At 30.7% G+C, this 27,239-nt stretch overlaps 1 protein-coding gene across 3 annotated transcripts in view; it reads right to left on the bottom strand.

Annotated features, from left to right (window-relative positions):
- Nucleotides 1–4,174: 4,174 nt before the first annotated feature.
- Nucleotides 4,175–27,239, bottom strand: part of Ucp4A (Uncoupling protein 4A) — a 60,631-nt gene continuing 37,566 nt past the window's right edge. For 2 of the 3 annotated variants that reach the window (XM_014423355.2, XM_014423354.3), the window contains 7 exons: nt 11,111–11,237; nt 10,815–10,894; nt 10,428–10,615; nt 9,879–10,001; nt 9,553–9,750; nt 7,643–7,735; nt 4,175–4,424 (listed from right to left, as the gene is read on the bottom strand). In XM_014423355.2, the coding sequence (XP_014278841.1) occupies nt 4,250–4,424; nt 7,643–7,735; nt 9,553–9,750; nt 9,879–10,001; nt 10,428–10,615; nt 10,815–10,894; nt 11,111–11,210 (957 nt within the window). In that variant the 5' untranslated portion in view covers nt 11,211–11,237 and the 3' untranslated portion in view covers nt 4,175–4,249. Of the gene's footprint in view, nt 4,425–7,642; nt 7,736–9,552; nt 9,751–9,878; nt 10,002–10,427; nt 10,616–10,814; nt 10,895–11,110; nt 11,238–11,665; nt 11,840–27,239 lie in introns of those variants that run through there. The other variant, XM_014423357.3, reaches the window with a different exon arrangement.

Below are 27,239 nucleotides of genomic sequence, written 5' to 3'. Positions count from 1 at the left end.
AAACTTTGTTCTTAAATTTTAATCTTTAAACTGCAACGTCAAGGAAGACACCCTCTTAATGACAGAAATATCTGATAGTAGCATTTGGCTATGTCTTTTTCAACAGGTTTTCATCTATAAAACAAAAGATCTTACTTTTCACTGAAATTGTTGCTTAGAAATTTACCCTTCATCATTTAGTAATATTGAATGAAAATAACAACTGGCAATTTCTTTGTTTTCATTTAAAATTTTAGCATTTTTGTTTAAAATTAAAATAAATTTTTTCATGATACTCTTTTCATATAATTACATCATGAATTGATCTGAGTGTGAACAATGTTTGTTGAGAACATAAAATTGGAAACTATAAAAAGAAATAAATTTTAACTATCCTATTGAGTGAATTTTGTAGTATAATACAGTGAAACCTTTCCTAACATGCACTTCTCCACAAAAAATTTTAAAATGTCATGACTTTGAAATAAAGGAATTAAAGCCCTTTAGCAATGGACATAGACAGTCAAATTTTCGAGACCAAAAGAGTAATTTACTTTCTTAACCAGAAACTAACGAGATATCTATTTTGACATAACTATGTACAAAAATTTAAATTGTAGGAAGATAGTCCAGGTGGTGGTCAATAAAGGTATCAAAATAGTAAAAGAAAACTATTTATTGTTAACCAACGTTTAGCCCCACTTCGTCAGGGCTGTCAGACTGTAATACAACAGACAACTGGCAAAGTGGGGCGAAACATTGATTAACACTACCTAGTTTTCTTTTACCATTTTGGTACCTTTATTGACCCCCACCCGGACTATCTTCTTACAATCTACTTCACATAGTCAACTATCTTCTTCCAATTCAAAAATTTAAATTTGTAATTATCTTGATGTTCTTTAAATTCAATATTATTAAGCAGTGCTACAATCCAATCATTTGAGGCCTGATGCAGTCTAAGTCACCAGTTTTTCTGTTACTTGCTGCCTTTCAATTAGTGACACAAAGTAGTTAACTTTCCAGAAGAAAATGCTCATCTCATTCATCTGTTTCTATATAGAGGTTCATTCATAAATTTCTGTGGTATCGCATTATTTTCCATCTTTGCAACATCCTGGTCATTAAATAGTGCCTTAATTTATATCTTCTTCTCTGATTTTGAGATGTTTATCGAATATACCTCTGAATATATACACTGTGGAATCTCTCTTTTAAATCTCGGCAGGGATCTTTCTAGAAATTCTTCTTCTAGGGATCTCCTTGGTTAAGGACCAACTCACACAGCCATAGGTGAGTACAAGGTTGATTTTTTTTATACTTGTTTTTTTATTAAAAAATTAAAACCATAATGCCAAACAGATAATTCTTTCACATGGTATTTCCGGTTTAATAAGTGATTTATTCTGAATAAAGAAATGAAAACACGCTTTTGAATCAGATTAAGTAGTTTTCTATGAAGTTTCTAAACTTTTACCTCTCAGTGGTTTTTATAAAAATCATCTATAAATTAAACATCTCAAGTGTTTAAATAGAATAGAGACTACTTTTTCAAAACATTAATTTTTTACTTAACACTTATACACATCTTCCCAGTGAATACCTCTTTGAAATGGATAAATTCCTCATAACTTTGGCTGTTGATTGTAAAAAGGTTTCACAGAAGAGAACCACAAAATGAAAAATTTTATTCATGATTCAGAAAAAAGCTGACCAAGGTAAGATTAGGTTTACAGATATATCTCCATCTTTGGCCTAGAGAGAGATTTGCTGTAGTCAGAAGAGGGGAGCATAGCATACACACCTCCAAAGGTAAATTGCAATGTGGATATTCGGAAAAGTCAGACCAGAAGTGTAATCCAACTAAAACTTTTGAGATACCATTTTTGAAACAACTATAATATCCATGTTAGAAGAAAATTAATTCAACATAAATATTTAGTCATTATTTCCTTTATTTTAAAATATTTAGAATACATCATCGTATCGGTGTTCTCCTCCGTCCTTCTACAAATTTTAAAAACAATGAAACAATAATAAAAACCTATTAAACTATTATAATTTTAACATTAGTTAAAAATTTCTATAAATTACCCAAAAAATATTCTATCTCTACCTGGCTCCTAATGTCTCAAATCCATAAATTTTACTATAAAATTTTTTAAAGTATTTTGGGAAATCACTAACTCTTCAGTATCTTTATCACACTGAAAAGAGTTGACCTTCGTCCAAATCCTTATTATTTTTTGGAGGAAGATAGTCCGCGTAGCGGTCAATAAAGGTATCAAAATCAAATTCAGTTGGTAACAGAACAGCATTCTTATTAGCCCTTCAAAGTGGGGCAAAACCCTGGTTAACAATAAATAGTTTTCTTTTATTATTTTTCTGAGCCTTCCACAATTGTATCAGTTCTTGTTTTGTTTAACTTTTTATTGTTGCATTGTTTTTCAAATTGGTAGAAGAACCCTGAGGACAGAGTACACTGAAACGTTGATGCATTGTAAATATTTTTTAAAATAAAGGAAAATTTGGAAAGGAAATAATCACTAAATATATATATTATATAAGTTGAGCCTTTCAGGGGTAGAATTGTAGGTGTTGTTCATAAACTTTATATAAAACATCATCAGAAACATGCCCACAACTGCCACTTAAATAACGGAATTTCATATACTTCACACTTCATAAAATGAAATTATAATTCAAAAACCTATTAGAGTTAAGTCATAATTTATTAATGTATTCTGGGAAATAACCAAATGAAATTATTTTTAAAAGAATAAATCAACCTTGTGAAATTATGGAAAAATATTTAAATCCACATATTAGTACAGAGACAATAAAAGGAACCTAAAATATACCTTACCACCAGCGACTGAAAACTGTAACTTCAAAGACTCCAAAATTGACTTCCACTTACAGTTGTATATAACTGAACAAATACAGCTGTCTCAGTTCTGTTGTACACCTCCAGCAGAATAATTTTGTCTTCATTAAACTAAGTTCTTAAAACATCACACAGTAATGTAATTAATGAGTTTTTTTATTTAAACTGATACTAATGACAAGCAGATTAAAATCTGCCATCAATAAATAGCTAAGGATGCTACATAGACCAAAAATATGTAAGTATGCAATATTTTTAGAATTTATGTTTATAATAAATATGTGATTATTGATCACTTATAATAAAGTTTCAGGAGTTTTTCTGGTTTTCTTTTCCTGTCTTGACTGTATGTGTTAGTAGAACATGACACCACAATGCTTTATAGATTTTTTAAATCAACTTATCTATGTTTTTTATGTTCTGTTTTATTGGTATTATGAACTTGTCTGGATTTAAAAATCTGTAGTTTCGGAATCTATTAAATTTTTATTATCAGCATCGATCATGCTTTACTTCCCTTTTACATTAATATTGAGTTTTTCCCTGACAATTAATCCACCAGAGTATCTTTTTTAACTCCTCAAACTAAATTTTCAACATAGGACTAGTTATTCATTAAAAAAAAAAAATTGAATAAATGGGATTGGATGTTCTGTAGATTTTCTTAAAATTTGTATTTCCAAAGAATTCTTTACAAGACATCATGTACTACCAGACTTATAACAAAAAACTTTCTCTTCAAAAATCATTAAATTTCTTATTTACCTTTTCTTCCTCGATTCTCAAAAACTTTCAGAAGTTGGATAGTTGAAATAATCCTATTTAGATTTTGTCAGTACATAAAAAAAACTTAAAAATCATGTGTATTTTATAAAAAAAAAAATCCTATATTCTAATAAATGCAAATCAATCTACTATTTATTTATATTTGCAATTACTCAATTTAAAAATTAGTATACATTTACAAATACATGGAAGTGTTGATTATTATTAACATTGAACAGGGTTTAACTTAATAAAGGATACTTTATTAAGTTTTTAAAGTAAAATAAAAATAATTAAAAAAGACTAAATGTTAGAAAAAAATTTATTTTCAGGTAAATTCATACTGCAGCAACCTGATTTTTATACTAATCATTAAGTACATACCAAATCTGATATTTTACTATTGCCGGAAATATAGTCATAGCTATATTATATCAGCTTACTTCTTTTTATCTTTTTCTATACACTGATTACTAAATTTCTTGATAATATACAACTAATTAATAAAATAACAACTAAGGTCTCTGATAATAAAATAAAAAATAAATGAAAAAAAATAATATATTTCTATTAAAAGAAAAAAAAATTATCTAACAATAACAATTAAAACATTTCTGTTTAGAATGCTGTGGCACCTATTGTATGCCGAATTTGTTCAAACGATAACCAAAACGTTAGAGACCACGGAGCCATTCTAATCCAAACGGGAAGGAACCCTTTATACAGTGCAAAAAGGCCTTCATTTTCAACTGTTTTGACCAAACAATCCACAGATGATTTGTAGATCAAGCCACTATAAAAAATAAAATAAAAAATAATCAGTATTAGTATTTATGTAAATAAATAAGGTATGAAATGAAAAACAGATAAGATAAATACAACAATTCATATTTTTTTGGTTTCCTAAATACCTAAAAAAATATATATAATTCAGGTAATTGGTTTTTGTTTTTTTTAAACCACATCAGATATATTTGTAAAATAATAATTTAAATAAATTGGATTTATCCTATTTTGAAAGAGAAATTTGAATAAGTCAATAAATCTGGTGAAAACTCTTAACAATTAAAATATTGTTAAGACTGTTCTAGTTTTAGCCAATATTCCCTGCTTGACTCCCTGATGAAGACCTGAAACTCAGGTCAAAACGACAGCATAAATAAATATTTTTTTGTTTATTTATGTTTTTCTTTGCTGACCGCACCCCCTGACCATCTCCAATCAGTAATCTACGGTCAACTATCTACACCTCATTTAAATATAGCTCATTTGTTTTGTTGAACCAAAAAGCAAGCTAACCAATTTTTGTTGTCTAAAATAAATACGTTATTAAAAAAAGAAACCAAGATGGCGGCACATGTCCTGCAAAAAGTCCGTTGAATAGCGGCCATGTTGAGCAGATTCAAATATTTTAAAAACTTTATTCAACTTCCCATCATAATTGTAGTTACTGTAAATTTAAGAAAAAATAGAAGTTAAGAATAAGTATTAAAGAAAATTATTCATAAAGGAAATCATAAGAAAAAACTCAAAACCGTAGTGCTACAATCGATGTTGAGAACGAACTCCTAGAGAAGGGGAAGGAAGAAAACTTGGTTTTTGAAGGTTTCGTTGCTTAGGCACGGGCGGGAAGGATGTTTCCTGGATGAGGAGGTCCTCATCATCTTTTGTCTAGTCTAGACATCTTGAAAAAGAAGACATCGAAGAGTCACCCAAGAAGAAAAAGGGACTCCTTGTTTAGATCGCCAAACAACACACTTTGGAGGATGGGAAGTGAATAAAAAACTGTTAGAGGACCAATGCTTTGTTTCGCTAGTGTTTGTTTACTGAAAGATTGCCAACAGACAGTGTTAGTTTGTTGAGAAAATCATCAAAAGAAGATTCTATGAAAGTGATTAGTTTTGTTCTACCTAGAATTAAATACATTTGCAAAAGAGATATTAATTTAATTAAATGTTATTAGTAGTAAAATGTCTGTTCTGATTGCCAAGAAAACCGCCCTGAGATTAAGAGCCTAAAATGTTAAGTGATAGGTTAAACAGATATCATTTCAGGTTTAAACATCATAAAATCTGCTTTATTTAATAAATTCAACAACTGAACTACATATTTATTCCATTAGTATAAATATAAGTTAATTTTTATTGCACTTGTTATTCTCTTGCAGTTTTCTAGTTCACTAATCTTTCGTAAAAATTCTTTTAGAGGACCATCATCAAATAATATTTTTATTATAAGTACAATTCATCAATTAAGTTCGTCTGATTGGACTAACTGAAAATTAAACTAACTTTCTATAAAATTGAAAAGAAGATTAAATAATTTCTTGGAGTTTCTAAGTAGAAGTAACATTCAAGAGTGAATTCTTGAAGTCAAAAAAGATTATACTGGTATCCTACAATATGATGGTTGTGATGAGATATCTCTAGAACGATGTATTGATTATTGCAAAATTCAAATAGACTTGTATCAAATGTATCACATCTCAAGCAACAACATACAAATATTGTTGTAGACCATTTATAAATGATTATTGCCAAGTATATAAGATACAATCCAATTTATACAGTTTCAAAGGTTTTTTTAAGTATGAATTTTGACCCTGAGAAGTGATTTAATGAAAAATTTATGACCTAACTAGTGAAAAAAAAAATTGTCCAACAGTAAACTATAAAATCATAAAAAGTTTATACCACTTGTGTAAGAAAACAGTAAAAGTCATTTAAGATTGGCAGTCACTCTTCTTTTATTATCATCTCATTAGAATTTCATTGCGAATGGAAAATTTTGTCTTGAGAGTCTTCTCATATTTATTTCATGGCTGTCAAATCCCTAATGTTAAGTTTTATTGAAAATGGTACAGTAGGTTAGGATGGATCGGGTTTTTAAAAATCATTTTTTAACTAAAAAGATTTATAAATTAAATGAGATATTAAAAAAACATTTTTAGACCGATCACTATACTGCACTCATAGAGAAAAACACAGTATCTGACCTGAGTACATTTTAGATAAAAAGTCCATAAAAGATTATTTACCTGCCCTAACTAGAAATTAAAAGTTTGAAAAAAATAACTAATTACTGCATTTTTACTTATTGACTTTTCTAGTAATTTATAAATGTAAACATTAAAAAAAAATAAAGTATTGGTAACTAAATAAATTAAATAAAGTATCTATTTAAACTTAAAGGTACATAATCCTTTCGCATCTAGATAACACTATCTGATTATATTCCTACTATACTTACGGCAATGGACTTGAATAATTTTTAGTGTAAAAATACAGTAGTTGTCATTTATTTCCTAATTAAACGATATGTGATTACTGCACTTTTACCAAACACTAACAAGTTACTGCATTTCTAATATGCAAGGGAGTGCCATAACCCTACTCACCTTCTAAGCGAAAATTATGCTCAGTAGTGGAGATTAAGTCACACCACTTAAAGGCGTTAATAGGTATTTTGTAAATTAAAGTAATTATCTGTAAAACCGTTTGTTAATTACTATGATGAAAATCCATTGAGCCGTTCATAAGGAATGATAATGCTTATTCCTCTAATCTGTCCAAACTCATTTCAATGTGAATATTAAGGAACCGAAAATATATTTACTGTTTTAAAAAGTAAGGAATGAATATAAAATTGAATTAACTTTTGTCAATTTTTTCAATAAATATTTTCTAGGAAGAGATAATAAAAAATTAATTTATTTTAAGGAAAACATTAAAATATAAAGTTTGGTGCAAATAAATAATTGTTTCTGATACTATGGAGAAAGTTTTGTTTATTGAACAAAAAAAAAAAAAGTAAAAACCTAAAATTATTGTATTTACTACGTCTTTAGGAGTTTTAAGATAAACCACAAGTTTTTACGAATACAATGATGTAAAAATCCATAAAATTATATCTTTGAGGATGCTAAGCAGGACAATATACATTATCAGCCTTATTACTAAATCCTCTGTAACATTTTTCTTTGATTATTATTATAATTGCAATTATACTTACTTTCCATTTGCGTCGGTAGGTTGATTCATTATTCGAGTTTTTACTACGTCAGCTGGTGTTCCCATTGTTGCTGCCACTAATCCAGCACATCCACTAAAAGAAGGACCAATTACTTTTACTCAATCTTTATATACTGTTTGTGCTTAAAGTAAAAACAATTACATTACAGTTAAATTAATGTATATAGAAGCTGTGAATAATAAACATAAACATGAACCATATATAATATTTTGTTTTAAACTCTTTTACTCCATTCCTGGAACTCCTATGGGTATAACATCTATATGGAATAATGTAAACTTATGATAGGGTTTATACCATCTGAGCCTGTTCATTATAAAGATCTAAGGTTATAACAATTGGTTGTCAAATTAACCAATTTATTAATGTTTGAGGTAGCAATAATTGATTTATAAAAATTACGATTTAACATTTGTATGTGATTAGTTATACTGAAGATTAGCTATAGCGACTGATTAAATCTGGTCTCTTGGAGGTTCTTATAAATGATGGCAAAATTTACAACAGGAGTATAACTTTCTAATTATAGAGAGAAAATCTTAAAGATGGGAACAGTTTCTCTGAAAGGTTAATAAGGTATCCTACAACAGTTGTGATTAGATATCTCTAGAATGGTGCATTGATTTGTGTAGAATTTAAATATTTTGAAAACTGCATTGTAAAATTTACAATAGGATAATTTTCTAATTATAGAGAGAATGTTCTGAAAATGTGGACAGTTTCCCAAAATTCCATGGAAGAAAATGTAAACGAAAAGAAATGAGATTGAAAGTTAAAATTGCTCCTTGAGGTACTTACTGAGAAGACCGCGAGGCCATTGCTGTTAGTTATAACCTGGGACCATAAACTGATATGTAATCATGAAATGTTAGTCCCTGCATTTCGCTGAAGGATGAATGAAAAGGATTCATTGAAGGTTTAGTTACCTCATGAGTGAGAGCAAGTTGGCAGTTGTGATCCCATTATAATAATGATATGAACTGTTTCAACCCATAAAGTACTTTGTAAGAACGCACAATGTTTTAAACAATGGTTGTACAAGGAGGTGATTTGTTGAAGATCACACACAACCGTCAGATTTTTCCCCAATTGGGGATACCCAGTTTATAGGAGCTGAATGCATGCCAGGAGGCTCCAGAACCCTAAGGGTTGATAGTAACAAAATAAATAATTATTAGCCACAGCCCGATTTGAATTGGGACCCGAGGAGTTAGTAGTATAAGACCTTACCCTACTCACTTTGCGATCCAAGCAGTAATAATAGTGTATAATCTAATCTATAGCAATAGAACTTATTATCGACTGTAAGAAACAGTTCCCCAGAGTGCAAACAAACAAGTCTCACAAAATGTGTATGTGAACAGCCTAGTTCAAGGCTGTGGAACAAGGAGAGAGAGGGAGGACATTATCTAGAGGTAACCAACCTATTCAAACTATGGTGAGGGTCAAGTTTTCATTTTGTGGGAATTGATTCAAACCAGCCCCGTTGCAGCAGTCATGAGGCAGTTGCTTAACTCCCTCAGCTACAGACGGCCTCACCCAATACAATACTGTCAATATAGGTTTTCAATTTAGTGTAGACAGTGTGAGATCAAACACCACAAAATTGAAAGTCCTACTCCATCTCCCCCCCTGGGCCAGATTAAAACTAGCATCCCTTGGTTGATATGTTATCTCCATAAGATCGGTCACCGTGGCCTAACAGCTTAATTTATCAGTTAAAATTACTCAAAAATACCTGACATAAACAAAAGCTATAATGCACTGGCTGCCTCGCTCTCCTGACCTTACTGACACCTGAACGGTAGGAAGGAAATTTAGATCAACTAATGTTACTTTCATCAAAATTTAAGACCTAATAAAAATTGTGTTTACTATATTTTAAGTACCTGCTCAAAATATGAGTCGTATGACTGTCCTGAAGAGAGGTATGTGTCAAAATAAACTGTTTAGCTGTATCATAAGTCGTCAAATCTCCAAGATTAACAAGAGCAGCTCTCTGAACATTTGGGATCGAGCCTTTCCATAGTCCACGAATACCACCTTCGCTCAAAATCTTTTGGAAAGCATGACTTGCACTTAATACTCTGAAATAAAAATAAAAAAAAGTTCAATAAAAAATTTTTGGTACAATTCAATCTTGTCAGCTATCAGTCCATATTTGGAACTTGACATAAAACCTTAACCTAAACCATCATTGTTTGTATAAAAGTACCTTGGTGGTTTGCCCAACAGCCTACGCTTTCCTTCCATTTGAATTTGTACTTTGACTAGATCAGCTGGGCTGGCAAAAAACTGTGCCACAGACCCAGAAGTAACGCCACTTATAGCGGATTTCCTGCAGAACACATATTTCATCTAGGACTCGTGTCTGCAATTTATGTATGTTGAAAGAAGCTACTTTTTAACCAAACTGATCCCCAAAGCTCAAGTGAAATGCTATTGGAAAAATGTCTTGAGGATTTAACAAAACATTAGTGAATTACCTAATCCAGGTTCACAAAGCAAGCATTAATAATACAACATTCATTAAAAACCAAAACGGAACAATAGTCAAAATGAAAGTACTCATATATAATTTTATGTGAAACTGGAATTGATTGTCCACTAGGAATAATTATGTTTCTTTTAAATCCAAGCAATGAGAGCATAATAAACTAAATTTAAAGTTAGCATACCTTGAAAATTTTACTTATTGAAAAACTATTCATTTAATTCTGATAGAATATATTTTTAGATACAGAGCAGAAATCGAAATACTTACCATATGGGAAATGAACCGTCATCATTTTTCTTAAGTACATTTTGCCTCAAATATTCGTAAGTTACAATACGAATTCCAGAATAAACAACATGACGGTAAATTGCAGGGGTAATACCCTGCCATAATTTGAGGAATCCTTCTTCATGAACAATTCCAAGTCCAGTTTTCACCATACCCCGATATGCAACCTGAAATAAATCAAATTAATTCAAATTTGATAAACCATTCATAAGAATGTCTGATTAGCTTATTTGAAATAAAATTCAAACCTAACTCAACAGTAAGGAATCAATTTTACAAAATGAACTTGATCTGCAAACGTTAAAATACAAGCTCAAAGACTATTTCGCAATAATTATACAAAACAATTATTGAAAAGAAAAATACCTGGGGGTGTCCATTGGAGTTGGCGGCTACTTCCCCTTGTATTTGCAATCTTGTTTTTGTGAGATCAAGGGGATAAGTTACTGTGAACATTTTTATTAATAATATTTAAATACCTAATTTATGAAGTTTTTATACCTAAATATTAATCCACTATAAATTGAAATGAGAAATCATGCTCATAACATTTTTCTTACTAAAACTGATATTTAATGATAAGTAGTGGTATAATAATGATTATTATAAATAGCACAAAGTGAAAAAATAAAAACAATGTATAGAATAAAAAGTTGACTCACAAAATTCAGCTATATTGGCAGCAACTACAGAAACTATGTACGTGCACCATAATGCATCAGCATAATTATGATGTGGATGTGGCACCTGCGTTTGCACCATTTCAGAATGATATAAGTCTTGAAATGCCTAAATCCATACCAATAAGAAAGTAATTTTAAAAAAGAAATTTAAAAGTGCACAACATTCATAAATCTATCATGCTGAAAGATAAAATGGCTATTGCTCAATCAGAACCATTCCTGCAGTGAATGTGTGATGAAGTGAGAGAAAATATTACCCCGGCCAAGGACATTTTATCACTTATCAAGACTACTGTCAAAAAGATATGAAGAAAGGGCAACAGAGATTTTCTACTTTCTCCTTTTTCTCTCAGGCTATGAAAAAAAGTAATAAATCGGTCCCTAAACGTCCTAATAACAATTAAATATATAACTTTCACTTCATTGGCGAAAAACATAAAAAAAGTACTGTAAAACACATTTTCTACGGTTAATTAATAAGCAAAAGAAAATAACTGAAGTTAGCATGCTAAGGTTAGAAAATGAAGAAATTGCCTATTTTCCAGGAAGGTAAATGTTCCTCTGAACGGATTACAATAGAAGTTAAACTTTTACTGTGAAATTTCAAAGACATTTCTCAATAGTAGAAATAGAACAGAGCACAGATATAACTCTGTGACAACCTCTTTTCAAACTAACAGCACGGGTCCCATCAGGACATTTTGTTTACTTGACAGAAATCGCTAGTTCGGTAGGAAATTTCATTACCAGCTTTAAATATATCTGTAATAAAATTTCATTTTAGAAAATTTTAAAGGTACTAATTAATCTCAATATAAATTACTTAATATTCTATGCTTATCTCCATGTAAATATAAAATACATTATGCATTTTTCACATAATATTCTCAGGTACTTTGTATTTGGCAAATGAGGTCACTGTCTGTTTTTTCATATCATTTTTTTTTTACTTTTATCAATACATCAATACTTGAATTTCAGTTCATAAATCCCGAATTACACTAATCATAAACGTGGACATAAGTATTTTTTAAGTTTTAATTTTAAAAATTATGAAGATAGTTATTAATTAATGAGACTATATATATATTTTTAAGATGATCCGGTTACCGTACTATTTATTAAATGCCTACGTTTTGACCCATAGTGTACGTGTTCATCAGGGCTGTCAAAGGGCTGGAGATCGAAATAGATGAATTTCTATTTAAACTCGTAGCTTGTAGCAGCCCTTATTAAGGCCCATAAGGTCAGTCGGAGTGACAGTGAAATCAAAACTGAATGTTCAATCCTTCAACCCTTTATGGATAAATTTTGGAAATAAGCTTCAATCGGACTGATAGCATATGGATCTTCGTGATTCAAGTCAATCAGGCTGATGTATGTCATTCTAACTGACCGTGCAGAGCTCGCTATATGGTTAAACATCAGCATATATCATGTATAAGTCTCACCACGGTATACCCACCAGGTACCGACCTATGTACACCATGCGATAGATAGGGCCTTCGCCTGACCGTGAACAGACGGAAGATTGGGAGGGCTCCAGGACTAGAACGCATATATGCTGTAATTATCAAGAATAGTTCCCCTTATATTGAGAAGGACATGTTGGAGATATTCAGCGAGTGTTTGGATAAGGGACACTTTCCAAGCAAGTGGAGGTTGCTGTCTTGAGACTACTCTACGAGGAAGATGGCAAGGATAAGGAAACGCCAAAACCCTACCGACCTATATACCACCTCCCAGTAGCTTGTAAGGAGCACATGATTGTCAACAGCCTCAGACAAATCCTAATTGAAGTAAATCACCCATGGGTATTCGGCTCAACCCGTGGCAAGGGATCGAAGTATGCGCTGCTGAGAGTGCGTGGAGACATGGAAGGAAGAACGGAAAAATATTTCTTATTGTACTGTTTGACAAATCCTCCGCCTTCGACAGTGTTTGTTACCCCGTGTATTTCAGGGATTGCAAGAGCTCGACACTCGACACCGGGAAAAGCTGAAAAGCCTTAGGCAACAAAGAACACCGACTCCCAGTTCCCTACGTGTGGAGTCCCTGAAACTGCTGAGCCGTAGTGTTGGTTTACACTACCATGAAAGGACACCTTGCCAGATTGTTCAGAAAAACCGGGATATTCGCCCTCGCCGTGTCGTACTTCCCTCGTATGGTGGAGGAGGAGAATCATCCCTTCTTCAAGGAATTCATCTACGAAGTGGATGTAGGTGGTTGGCCCGATGTACTTTACATTGGGAAGGGCCTGACCACCCGGGATTGTTAATACGATTAGTATTATTTATTGAGAAAATTTTAAAATCCTTGAATTTGAAATGGACAGGGTACTGAGAAAGTTGAGGGGAGGCTGTGATGATCTTAACTGTCCGATATCTTATTTACAAGAAAGCGACGGACTAATTGTGGGTCCAGTCAGTCTCATCAATCTGGCTTATGAATGATGTCTGTCATTCCTACTGACCGTGTCCCTTAACTATTCCGATTTCATTAATCTGAGAACATGTTTTTTCCCTTGAAAATAGCCTTTTATTCCTCTATTTTGCATTTTTAAAACTCATTTTTAACCGTTTTCTTTTTTTCACTTGTTTGACTTAATAGGAATATAGAGCTTCCCTTCATATATTTTTATTCGCTAAAACATCAATTTTTAAAAAAATGTGACGTTTACTTTTCCTCATGTAGTCTTAATATTAACTCCGACAATTAAACAATAAATTGAATTATTGTCATAGGAGCAATTCAAGTTGAAGAAAACTGAAAGATTGACAAATGAACAAGAAAGGCTGTCTCATTACCGCCTTTTATAATTAATTATTCTTACGTTCTGTTTATTATAACTGTTAACGTTCTGTTTTAGTTATATAGCTATAGTCATAACAGCTTAATACACAATAAGAACGAATGGACGAGGAAATGTTATGAATTAAAATAAAAAATAAAAAATCTGTACTTCTACAATCCAGGAAGGGTTAGGGGTTCAGTACTTTGTAAAGAAGTACTGTTACTGAACCAATGGTTGTGCAAGGATTTGGTCAGAATCACGTTCGACCGCCCGATTTTTACTCAATTAAGGGTACCCAATTTATGAGGCTGGGTGGACCCCTAGGGCTCCAGAACCCAAAGCGTTGACTCATGGCTACAGTGTAACAGAAAACAATTTTCTGCCCATTCGAACTCGGGTCCTAAGAGTTAGTAGCATCGTGCCTTATCCTGGTGCCACCGCGCTCCCCATTAAAAGTTAATACTCCTGATTATTAATTTTCAATTTTTTATTTATTTGGTAGGAGTGGATAAAAATATAAAAACTAAAAGTAATTGGAGATTTTAGAAAAGATTAAATTTTTTAAAATTTGTTTATTGACATTTACAATTATGTTTACATAAAAATACATCTAGTTAATTTGATGTTAGATTATAATGGTATGATATAGCCATGTGGAGAAGAGAAACTATCCATTGGTAGCACTTAGATAACATATCTACATTAGAAGGTCTCGACGCCGTTTTCTTTTCAGGCACCTCGGAGGTTTGTCAGGAATGGAAGAGGAGGCAAGGTTAGAAACTAGCGGGTTTGGATGGTTAGGGAGTTTGTAATGGACGCATTGATGTCTGGTTCGGGCTAGAGCGGAATTTCACTTTTCTTAATTTTCTAGTTTTACATTGTCTAAATTTTCAAAATGAATTTTATGAGGCATTAATGTTTATTTCTTTTCATCTTCCTATTATGATGCTACGTGTTATTGACAAAAATGGGAAATGAATGTGATCTTGCGCCCATAAACCCGAGCTTTTGAGTTTTAGTGTTCAAATATCCAAATCTTTATCAATTATTACTTTATAAAATATTTGTGTATGCTTTAAACAGGTATTGATAAACTGTTCATATAAAAAATTTGCGATACTCTAATCTTAGTTTTTACTTGGCCATCTGCGTTTATTGCTATGTTACTTCATTTTTGTGTAAAATCTTTATCAGTATTTTTTTTTTTTTTAATAAGTTTCATTTCTATTCAACTATTTGTATAGAACGTTTTTAGAGTGAAACATTCAGTTTAGTTTAATAGAAATTATATCCGTAGAACATTTTTTTCTCTATAATTTGCCTAAATAATTAAACAAGAACGTGAAGCTTTATTCTTTGCCAAGCATTTAAATTAATCTATTCCTATGCTTTCACGATCCAGGTTTTCCTTGCTATCTGTATACCTTTGATCAAGTTGACATGTCACGAATCTGCTTCGATCAATATTTCGATTGGTTTTAAATTTCCAAGAGGATAAACTTATCCAAGGTAGTTGATTTCAAACTTCGTGGTTGTTTAACTGCGTAGCAAGTATGCATTAACTACCAGTGAAATGCTATAACCTATTATTTAATTTTTATAAATGTTTTTAGATCAATAAACAACAGTGAAGCAACATTTTCTACCATTTAATCTCAAGAATGAGACTTCTTTCTCTTCAAAATAACAAAACCTTGGCATTTTTGCCATGTAATTTGGCAGGTGACATTAAATGGCTCATTAGGGGGATCAGGTCAAATAGTTGGTTCGCAATCTTTTTGGTCCGTCACGTGCTCTATAGTCCGTTCTAAGAGAAAAGAGAAATTGAGTAAACAAAAACACATGGACTGCTGGTTAGGTTGCATTCTCTCCCTGAATTCAAAATGAAATCTAAATAAAGTAGGTAATATAGCTTACATCATGTTCAGAAAGGCTACACAGTGTTTAACAGCACTAAAAAAAAATCTGGTAGCTAAAAAAAGTTACCTGGTGGGTGATAACCGGGGCCACTCCGGTTGAAAGTACTTAAACCTATGGAAGAAGTTTTTGTGGGAGGACTCGATAGAGGAGTTTAAATATACGATGGTTGGTAGTCCAAAAGGGCACTACTCTGAGGATGTTCTTCCCCAACGTCCAGTCAAGATTAAAGGCAAGCTGTGACCTCCCCAGGCTATTGAGTCTCACAAATTCTAACAGTATATGGAGAATTTTGGAGAAAGCTAAAGAGCTTTGGAAAGAACTTAGACACCCAGCGCGCCACATGTGAAATCCCTGAAAAAGAACATATGGTAGTGGATTACACCGCAATTGAGGAATACCGAGCCAGATTGCTGACAAAGACCGGGATCTTCGTCCTCGCCGAGTTGGATTTCCCGCCTAATTAAAGGAGAGAACTTGCCCTTCTTAAAGAAGTTCCTCTACCGATGAAAGGAAACGATGGAACCCACGCACTCTACGGTTGGACTTGACCAACCAATATTGGTGAACCACTGGAGGAAAAGGAAGGAGACAATGACCAGAGGGCTGGGCCAGGCTGACGTATTGAAGGAACCACCTGGGCGGAGGTTGTTGAACAGGTGGGCTGGACTTAGTACCAAACGGATGCAGATGGAAAAGTTGCAGTAGCAACAGTAAGACGTTTAACCGAACGCTGGGGTGCACCACAGTTAAAGTTATATTCAAAGCACTCACAAATTAAATAGCCTTTCCCCCAAAAAAAAATTATAAATAAAAATAATATAATTAGTTATAACAACAACTATAGTCTCAGCACTTTTTTATTATCTTTACACTTCCACGTTTCAGCAATTCCGGAAATTTTCAAGGACTCATTCTTGAAAGAATGAAAGACTCAGTATCACAGCCAAAACATTGGTTATCACATAATTGCGGGTCATTATGCCGTTGTCAATTATTTTTCATTAGTCAATCACCAATTTTCACAGTTACAGTTATTAAAATAATTGGTTTACAATGTCTATTTCACCTAATCACTATATAGTGATTAGGTGACTAATGATAAATAATTGATAAAGGCATAATGACCTGTAATTATGTGATAACCAATGTTTTGGTTGTGATAGTGTGAATAAGATCCTTGAAAAATGGCCGAAACGTATGAGTGTAAAGATAATAAAGAAGTATTGAGGCTGTATGGATGTTTTTGTTATAACTAATGAAATAGCAATAGTAAATAAATAAAATAAAATAAAGTGTTGATTATTGGCAGTAGTGGGTTTCACAAGCATTGCATACAGTCCAACTGCTGCCACACACCATATACTAGCGTTGGTTAGGTACGAAAATTATAAGCTACCTCTTAATCGGTGTCGAAAGCTACAAGATTCAAATCCAGTGAGGTTGAATTTTATTTCATAGTGGACCCACAAAAAATAATTATGAGCCCATTTCATTGACTAAAACCTGTAGAATAAATTGTACTTGCCGTCCTTCTAGTAGTTGGTGTACGTAAAATTGTTCAAATCACTAAAAATTATTTCTTTTTAATTTTATATTATAAAATCAAACAATATATTTGATGTCTATGTGAATATTTCCAAATGGAATTTACTTTTTCAAAAAATTAATCTCCATAATAATTAATGAAAAAAAAAAAACATACGAAATTTTATTTTAAAATAAGCTGAAGATGAACCGAAAATGAAACAGCTGACCTATTTATACTAGATAACAAAACCGCTTATATTCGGTTTTAATTTGTTCAATTTATCTACTAGCGATGAATTATACTTTGACAACCAACATCTGTTTCTCTTTTACATTATATCTGTTGTTCCTAGAAAAATATTTGAGTTATTCACGATCTAAACTAATAGCATATAATTCTAATTTCGAAATTAGTAAAGTAGTTAATGAAAATGAGCGGAATATTCAACGTCATATTGGCATTTTTAGTATAATATTTTTTGTATTATGGAACTTTTTTTTAATTTCTTTTCTGTACCACTGGAATCTATGAAAGGTTTAGGTTTTAGCATTTGGGAAGTTGTTTCTTGAGCAACGATTAAGTAAGGAAGTGATTTCATCTGGATAACTCCCAGTAAGATCTCTTGAAAAAAAACAAAAAAAAAAACTCACTGTGTCTGCAGTAGAGAAATAAATATTCTATGAAGAAACATTGCAATCCATTAAAAATATTCACTATATCCTTATGAGACTAATTTTATATGAATGAATGATACAAGTTCCAAATTTAAATCTTAAAAAATTCTCAATACTAGAATTTGAATGCTTGGAAATTCCATAAATTATAATGTATTCTACAATGAAATTCATAAAATTTTAACAGAAATTTGTTCGTTGTTTGATCTTTCTTTAGATAAACGATTTTTTAAAATATTATACATTGACACTTTTGGATTTGATGTATTTTAAAATTAATCCATTGATTTAGTTTTTGAATTACTCTAAAACTTAAGTTAAGGGTTTTTATGGCAATCTGCATAAAATGGATTCAAAAGTCTAATATGGGCGCTTTACTTTCGGTAATAATAGTGTAGTTTAGATGAGTTTTATTGATTTTATACGTGCTAAAATAATTCCATAAAATTATATCATTTTTGAATTATGTGGACAATAGATTTGCTATTCGTTAAACATTTGTCTTGCTGTTTATTGTTAATCTTCCATGTAAGAAACATAAAACAGTATTAAGAAGGCAAGTTTCATCCATAATCTCTGACGCCGATTTGTCCCTATGATCTATAGCAAAACAGATCTTTCGACTATTGCACACAGGTTACGCCATTTAGTAAACAAGCAGTAGGGACTAAGATATTAAAATACAAAAAATAAAGTAACAAAACAGGTCGATCCGTTTAAGAGAGTATCGAGGACAGTACAAGAGTCAGGGTAAAAAAAAAATCAGTTATTTCACCTCGATTTTTTATTACTTTAATGAAAACTATGTATAATTATTAGTCGAAATTGATGAGTCTGCTAAGTATAGGTATGGAGAATAAAAAATGGCGTCTGTTTAAGAACGTTAAAAAAAAATTTCTTTTGGAGCTCAATATTTTTAAAACTATCACCAACATTACAAAACCTAAGGCAACATAAAATAGAGTAAATTTTCTAAAATGTGAGCTGTAATAGAGCTATTTATACTGAATGTTTGCCGAGATACTTTTTAAAAAGGCCACATGACTAGTTAATAAAGATATCAGTCTTGCTTGAAAGCATTTCAGTAAAATGATTACTTGAACTTTGGACTATAATCGAGGAACCAATAAATTATAATCAACAAAATTAAGAGGAAAAATTGATAAAGATTAGAATTTCAGATAAAAAAAATATAAATAAACAAAAAATATATTTGTTTCAAAGGCTGTAGGATAATAAAGTTATCAGAGCGAGCCCCCAGACATTAAATACTGATTGTATCAGTCAAGGACAGCTCATGGCTAGATCATAGTTCTCTAACAGGATATTCATAAAGATGGTATGGGAGTATTAATTAAAAAGAAAATCCTTTTTAACCTATTTATTTTTTTGTTTTTTATTATAATTTGTTTAAATATTTTTAAATTTATTTATTAGTTTTTTTAAAACTGAAATAGAGAGAATAGCGTAAATAGAGTTGAGAACAAAAAAGTGGATAGAATGAACGAGGAAAATGTAATATACCTTAGTGGGAGAAAGAATAAAATTATATAAAATAAAATATTTAAGAAAGATAATATTCGGAATATGTTGTATTTAGGTAACAAAAAAAAATTAGAAAATAAAAATGTTTGTATCTTTTTATAATAGTATTTATTCATCCAATCATGGATGAACAAGTATTCTTTGTGTATTAGTAACCCCATGTATTTGGACTTAGAATGTATATAATTGAATGATTCATTAATTTAATTAATTAATGAAATATAATGACTGACACAGTGATTAATAATGAACTGGTAAATTAATATAATAGTAATTAAATTGATTGGAGAAGTTTGTCGGGGGGTGCGATCAGCAAAGAACAACATAAATAAACAAAACCATATTTATTTATTTTATGCCGACGTTTCGACCTGAGTTTTAGGTCTTCATCAGGGCTATTTATATACAATAGCCCTGATGAAGACCTGAAACTCAGGTCGAAACGTCGGCATAAAATAAATATAGCCCTGATGAAGGCCTGAAATTCAGGTCGAAACGTCGGCATAAAATAAATAAATATGGTTTTGTTTATTTATGTTGTTCTTTGCTGACCGCACCTCCCGACAAACTTCTCCAATCATTAATCTACGGTCAACTATCTACACCTCAGTTATTAAATTGATTGGTATTTTCTATAATATATATTCTGATGTATTAGTTTGTTAATCTTTATAAAAAGTTTTGATGGTTTGTACTCCTCTTTAACATTTTTTATTTCACTCTTTTATTCTTACATTGTGAATTAAAACGTCGACAACAAATAAATAGTAGACAACTATTTGTTTTCTTCCTGATCGCAACACTGACCATCTTCAAATTCATATATGATCAATTATTTCTATATGTATTTATGAGATCGTTCAAGTTCGCGACCAAAATTTTCAATGTGTTCTTTCTGTCTTCCTTTTGCATTCAGAATTTGGAAATATTTGACTACGTTTTTCCGTATGAAGCGATTCCCAAATTTTTCTTGATAAAAGCTTAGGAAAAGTGTGAGAAATATTTATAAAATACGAAATTAACAAACATAAAACGGATAGAAATAAATTTAAAAGTGCAGTGTTTCTCATATCCGCCACTGAAAGCGTTTGAGATATTTAAATACTAATAATTGTCCTTTTCGATTAGTTAAAGATTGGAAAGATATATTTCGTCCGTTTTGTCTAATGAAGTCCATTTTATTGACCGTACAGGACAAAATTAAAAGTGGACAAACTTTTCTATTCTGATAATGATGGTATGTTAAGCATGAGGAAGAACAATTCTCAATGTTAACCATGGAAATAAACAGGTAAATCAGCAAATAGTTTGGCCATCATACAACTGCCTTGATCACTTAAAAAATTATTTAAAAAAAATAGATATATAAAGTAGAAAAAAAAATCGAAAACTTATACTTATTTTGCCAAGTTGCTGAAAACTTTGGACTTGATTCATCTTAGTTTGCCTCTCCTTTAACCAACCTTCGAAACTTTTGCGTTTTTGTAGGGATTTTCCTTGTGCTATTTTTATGAATGACACGAATTTCACTCTGTTTTTAATTATCGTAATGAGGATAACAGGAACTTCCTTTTCACTTTGTTAATATGCCCTAATTTATTGTTTTAAACTATAGTTATACTACCCGTTTTTGACCTATTAGCTATCTAGACTCCTTCAAACTGTTTATGTTTTTCACATTTTTAGACACAATACATCGAATTTATAGATGCTATGTGCTTAATTTCATCGATTACTCGCCGTCTCCAACTATCCTAAACCGTGACCAGCATTGAAATTCTAATCCTGCTTTTTCAAGGTTGGGAGAATAAATCTTGATTGGAAATGTTTATACCAATAGATCTTGTCCCTGGAGATAGGAAAGCTATATTTTGTTTTCAGTATTCTAGGGAAAATTGGATATCAAACCTTATGTTCTACTTCGTACTGATCTATAATAATCAAACTACAATTACAATCCTTAGTTTCTTTCCCTGATACCATATACCATAACAAATCTACAAATTTATTTATTTCTTTATTGACATTTACAACTGTATAAGAAATACATCAAGCAAATTTGAAGTAAGATCATAATGATATGATACAGCATGTAGAGAAACTACCCAGTAGTAGAACTACAATAATATTTAAACCAAAATAAAATAACTGTACAATTGATTTTTAAAAATATATAGGGTCTTACATATCTCTCAAAAATGAAAACTTTTTAGTCTAATAGGGCTTTAATACATAATTTCACAAAAAAACAAAACTCCTCTAAATTACTTACAATTATGTTTATTTGAAGAAAAAAAACTAAACAATTTTTACTATTTGCAATATTAAACAATGGATAGATACAAAATATTAAAGAATTGTATAAGCAAATAAAGGAGAAAAAAGAAAAAGAGAAAAATCCGGACGGGAAAAGCCGAGACGATTTTTTTGGTTTAATTATGGGTTCCTATCTTTTTGTTAAATTGTTGTATTCTTGGCTGGACAAAAAATTATATTCGTTATTTCCACCTCGAGAAATCCTAAAATATGAATTTTTAAGGCAATAGAAAAGTAAAATTAATTTGTTCTTAATTTTGGCCTTCTATTATCTTTAGATTTTTTTTTGTTGAAAAATAACATAAATAGCCATAATTTCAACTCAAGCCCAACAATCTACACAAAACATAGGGATATGTAGGATGTTATGAGATGGGTCCACCGTACCAAATTTTTATTTGATATTTCAAGCACACATATGGAAATTTGATCAAATAATTTAAAACTGAAACACTCTCACATAAATACATAAATTTGTGTCTGTGCATGTGTATTGCATAATTAGTAACAGAAAAAACACAAGAACAATTGGATGCGTAATAATTAGGGACACCTTTTCTTGAAACTCTCCAAATAAACGAAACCTCAAAAGTCTGATCGATAACGGTTGAGTAGTTAAAAAGAATATGGTGTAGGGGTCTTCATGTTGTGGGGATCATTTTTTTTTTATTATAATTTTTACTCCAAAACAGATAAGCAATTGAAATCTTGAAAATAAATTTTTGATCAATCATAGAAAAAATGTATAATTTCCAGATTCCCAGTTTAAATTTGGTTGAGGGTTTTATCGATGAATTTTTTCCTCATGTAAGACTCAAATTTCGAGAGTCAGTGTTGCCTTATAAAAAAATACAATTGACTAAATTGACTGAAAAAGTTAATATTTATAATTCTGTTTGATATTATGAGATTATTTCAGAAGCAAATAAAGTTATTGTACCGGTTTTATTTCACAGAAACAAAACTGTTATTATTTTCAAACCCAAACTAAACAAGTAATCCCTATTAATTACAACTAATCAGTGTTGCCACTTTCAAATAACAACAATTACTAATAACGCTAACTACAAATGATCCACTTTACTCTCAACAGTTTTTTTTATTCTCTAACGTTTCGGCCCTTAGGCCATTATCAAGGAGGCAACCTAAAAATCGTATTCATATTATTACCATATATTACTCTCTCACACATAATATTAATACAATTCATTTAAAAAAAATGCTGTCACTTCCAGGCTAATTGCCCAAGCCATATAATATTTAAAACAAATATCAAATTAATATCATAACAGTTTCATTTAATTTTTATAAAATGGATATTGATCTACAAAGACATACAAAAGCTATTCTTCAAAAATTTCTTTTTCTTTTTTACTAAACATATCAACAATACTAACAATAAAACATAGCTTTCAACAGGTTAGGATTCTGTTATCACCTAGTTACAGAGCTTAATATATTTACAATCAATTTCATAAACATTCTTTCGTATTTATTGCTTATAAATTAACGTTATTTGAAAACATAATTATTGTATTTTTATTATATGTATATTTGTGCACATAAACACTTCCCCCACACACACAGTCCTAACCCGTTGAAGGTTGGTTTTATAAATTAGTATGTTGATGTGTTTAGTAAAAAGAAACAATTTTTTAAAAGAATAGTTATTGAGCTTATATGTTTTCGTGAGTAAATAGCCAATTAAAAAAATAATAATAGAAAACTCTTATATTGTTTTGAAATCATTGTTTTTGTTTTGAAGATCATACGACATGTCTTATGTTTGTACGTCATGTGTGTATATGCACTTATGATTATATGAAGATAATATATCTCAATTATTGACTAGTCACAATTCATTTTAAAAAAAGTCTGTCACTTGCAGATAAAATATTAATATTTTTTTATTGATTCGATTATGAATTAGGATCCCCTGCATGATCTGTGCATTCCTAGTTTATTTTCTACTTTTTCTATATTTTGCACACTTCATTTATTTGTTTTCATGAGCAGAATAAGAGATGTAGTAAACTGTAGTTAAATATTAATTTTTTTTTTTATAAGAAATATATATGTACCTCCAACACTGGGTGGAGGTTACATAGATGATTTAATTTGTACGATTTTAATGTGTGTGAAATGTATTATAGTTGATTAGATTGATTCAATTCAGTGGTTCTTTTTTTATTTAAAAGAAATCTTACAAATTTATCAACTATAATACACACCACACACATTATAATCACACTTCAATTAAATCATCTGCGTAACCCCCTCCCAGTGTTGCCAGATACATATATTTCTTATAAAAAAAATTAATATGTTATCTATAGTTTATTGCAGGCAAGTAGCATGCAAGTGAAAGACTTTTTTTCAATGAATTGTGGCAAGTCAATAATTGAGGTATGTTCAAAAATATTATGTGAGGAAGTAATATAGTAATAATGTGAAAACAATTTTTAGGTTGTCTCCTTGATAATGGCCAGAGGGCCGAAACGTTGGAGGATTAAAATAAACTGTTGAGTGTGAATTAGATCATTTTGTAGTTGGTGTTTTCATTAATATAAACTACTTTCAAACAATTAGTTAATAAATATATTAAATTATAAAACTAATAACAATTACAATCATAACAGCATATAGTGGATATCAACCACTCAATAACTACATTAAACAAAAATCATGCCTCAAAAGCAATACTGTAATAAGTAAAAATATATTTATTTGTACCTTGGTAAAAGAAGGCTCTATGTCCATTTTATTTGTTTTACTGTTTCAGTCCACATAGGCCGTTTTTTATTTTATTGCAATTTGACATTGGCCCGTTGAAAAATTCTTCAATTTGAAATCTAGTAAGGTTAGGACATAGGCCTTAATTTCATTGTTTATTCCCTAGTTTTTGAATTAACAAATAGCATATACACAAAATTGGTATATTCGAAGATTGGCCTTTTTTTTACCAAGGTGCAGATATATACTGTCACACGGGTATAAACCTAAGTTTGAAGATATTCCAGAAATTCTAAAAATATTGAATCATTTTTCTTAACCAACATCACCGAGGGGAATAACTAAACACTTTCTCTGTTTTCATAATAATGAAAAACGGGCTCAAAAATTTTAATTTAGAATCAGTTATTATATAACAACAATAACTGATTCTATGGGCTTTCCATGTCTTAATTAAAAAGCAAATAACTTCACTAAGATAATAGATTCTTTTAATTAATATGGGGCCATTTGTTATGTAATTGCGCGTTTCATGCATCCTGAGTTAACATAACTGTTATGAACTGACTTCTAACAATGAAAAAAATGATTTAATGTTGCAATAATTTACAAGAGTGATATTTATTTGAGTAGTGAACACAATTAGCGAAGTAGTGCCTCGACCGTTGAGCCCTGCCAGTTGGGCTCTATGCTGTTTCTATTTTCGAACACGAAAACTAATTTTCACCTCCACTTCTTCAAAGTTTACACAGAATTAGAACAGCGTTTATAAATAACCCAACTCAGCTTTTACAAGCATAGCTACTAACTTCCTAAGCCATTAACATCTTCCGTTATTTAATATTCATAAAGACGTTTTCAATGCTATTATGTAGCTTTCAGTTTTTATTTTTAATTATTCCCACTGTTTTATCAATTTATTGCATTTATGCTAATTTTTATTTTGTGTATATGCGGTTCAATGTTTGAACATAAAAATAAATCTTAATTACATTAAATTTTTATTTATGCGCATAGAATTTTTTATATACTTAATACCAGATCGGCCAAGTGGGCCTTCCATGGTTAATATAAGTTAATTTTTTTTATTTTTAACAATTGGTTATGGTTTGGGGTACAGTGTCATACAAAAGACACCCCACACTATATACAATGTTATTAATAAAAAAAATTAAGATAAAAATAATAAATATTAATAAAAGTGAAAACTAAGGTTAATAACAAAAATATAGACATTCGTAGACCTAACATATAACAAGCGAATGCCCTCTAATGAGAAAAAAAATAAATAATAAGAGAAGTAATGTCAATAATAGAATTGATAAATATATGATTTATATCGGGATGTCCTGCAGCATCCTGGGCATCAGTCTTCGGGACGAGGTTGGATTTCCCAAGTTGTAGATGACTGCTGCTTTGACTGTCGGTAACTGGGAGTGGAACTTCATGAATCATTTTTTATTTAATCCTCTATTGTCTCATTTGTAATTCCCGAAGCAATTAGCTGTTTCTAACAAACCAAGGAGTATCCACTGCGATTCTTAGGATTTTATTTTGAAAAGATATGTGCTTAGGACTAAAACATGGGACGTTACTATTTACTAAGATATTGAGGTGAAAATCTTCCATTTAAAATATTATCAATATTAGTCTCTAGTTGTTTATATTGCGTTTCGGGTTTCCCCATCTTTAAGTACTAATATTCCTCATTTTGTTAAAGTCCATCTATTTCTTTTTTATAAACAATGTTTTGTTGTAAATTTTAATTAATGTGTCAACATGACAATATTTAAAAAAGAATAGTACTTTCATTTCATGAGAAAATCCGAAACGTTGTACAAATAAATATAGAATATTGATAATATTCTAAAGGAAGTTTATTTTTAACCTCAATATCTTAATAAAAATAACAAACAACTTCCCGGGAAATAATTTCCAACACAGGGACAAGTTCCTTTTTGGAAGAAAAGTTTTGAAAGCACACTCCTTCCTAAATCTACTTCAGTACTTTTATTCTTGGTCCGGTCGATGATTAAAACTCTTGTACGATTTACGAAATTCTTGAAAATAAAAAATTCTTTATTTAAAAATGAAGCAAAATGCCATAAAGATCTCGCCGCGGCGAGCCCACTATGTTAAAAACGGCCCTGAATCGAGTCCAACCTGGGTTAATATACTTTGGCAAATGTTTCCTTTTAATGTTTACCTCCACCAGCTGGCAATGCTTTTAGCTGAGAAAATCAATAAATGTACCAAATGATGTTCCTCTGGCAAAATAAACTTTGAAGAAGTAATTCATGATTTTATTAATCTAAAAATCAGGACCTCTAATAAAGGTTATAAACACTTTTTTTTATGTTTGTTACATTTCGTGTATTAATAAGAGTAATTAATTTAACTAGTAAATTGCTCATTTCTAAATTACATTCCTTTTTTCCAATTTTAAACAACTAGACAACTGTTGAATTGACTACAGCTACTATAGATAGCAAAACGGATATACCATTCCGCTAGTACATTTCCAACAAATTTGTTTTGATACTTTATTCATATCGGTTTTCGATAATAAAGATTTATCTATGTATTAGAAAAAAATAT

The sequence above is a fragment of the Halyomorpha halys genome, unplaced genomic scaffold, assembly GCF_000696795.3.
Source record: "Halyomorpha halys isolate HHAL.00 unplaced genomic scaffold, Hhal_1.1 Scaffold417.1, whole genome shotgun sequence".
NCBI lineage: Eukaryota > Metazoa > Arthropoda > Insecta > Hemiptera > Pentatomidae > Halyomorpha > Halyomorpha halys.
Note: the sequence above shows the minus strand (reverse complement) of the source record. Positions and strands in the feature narration are given on the sequence as shown.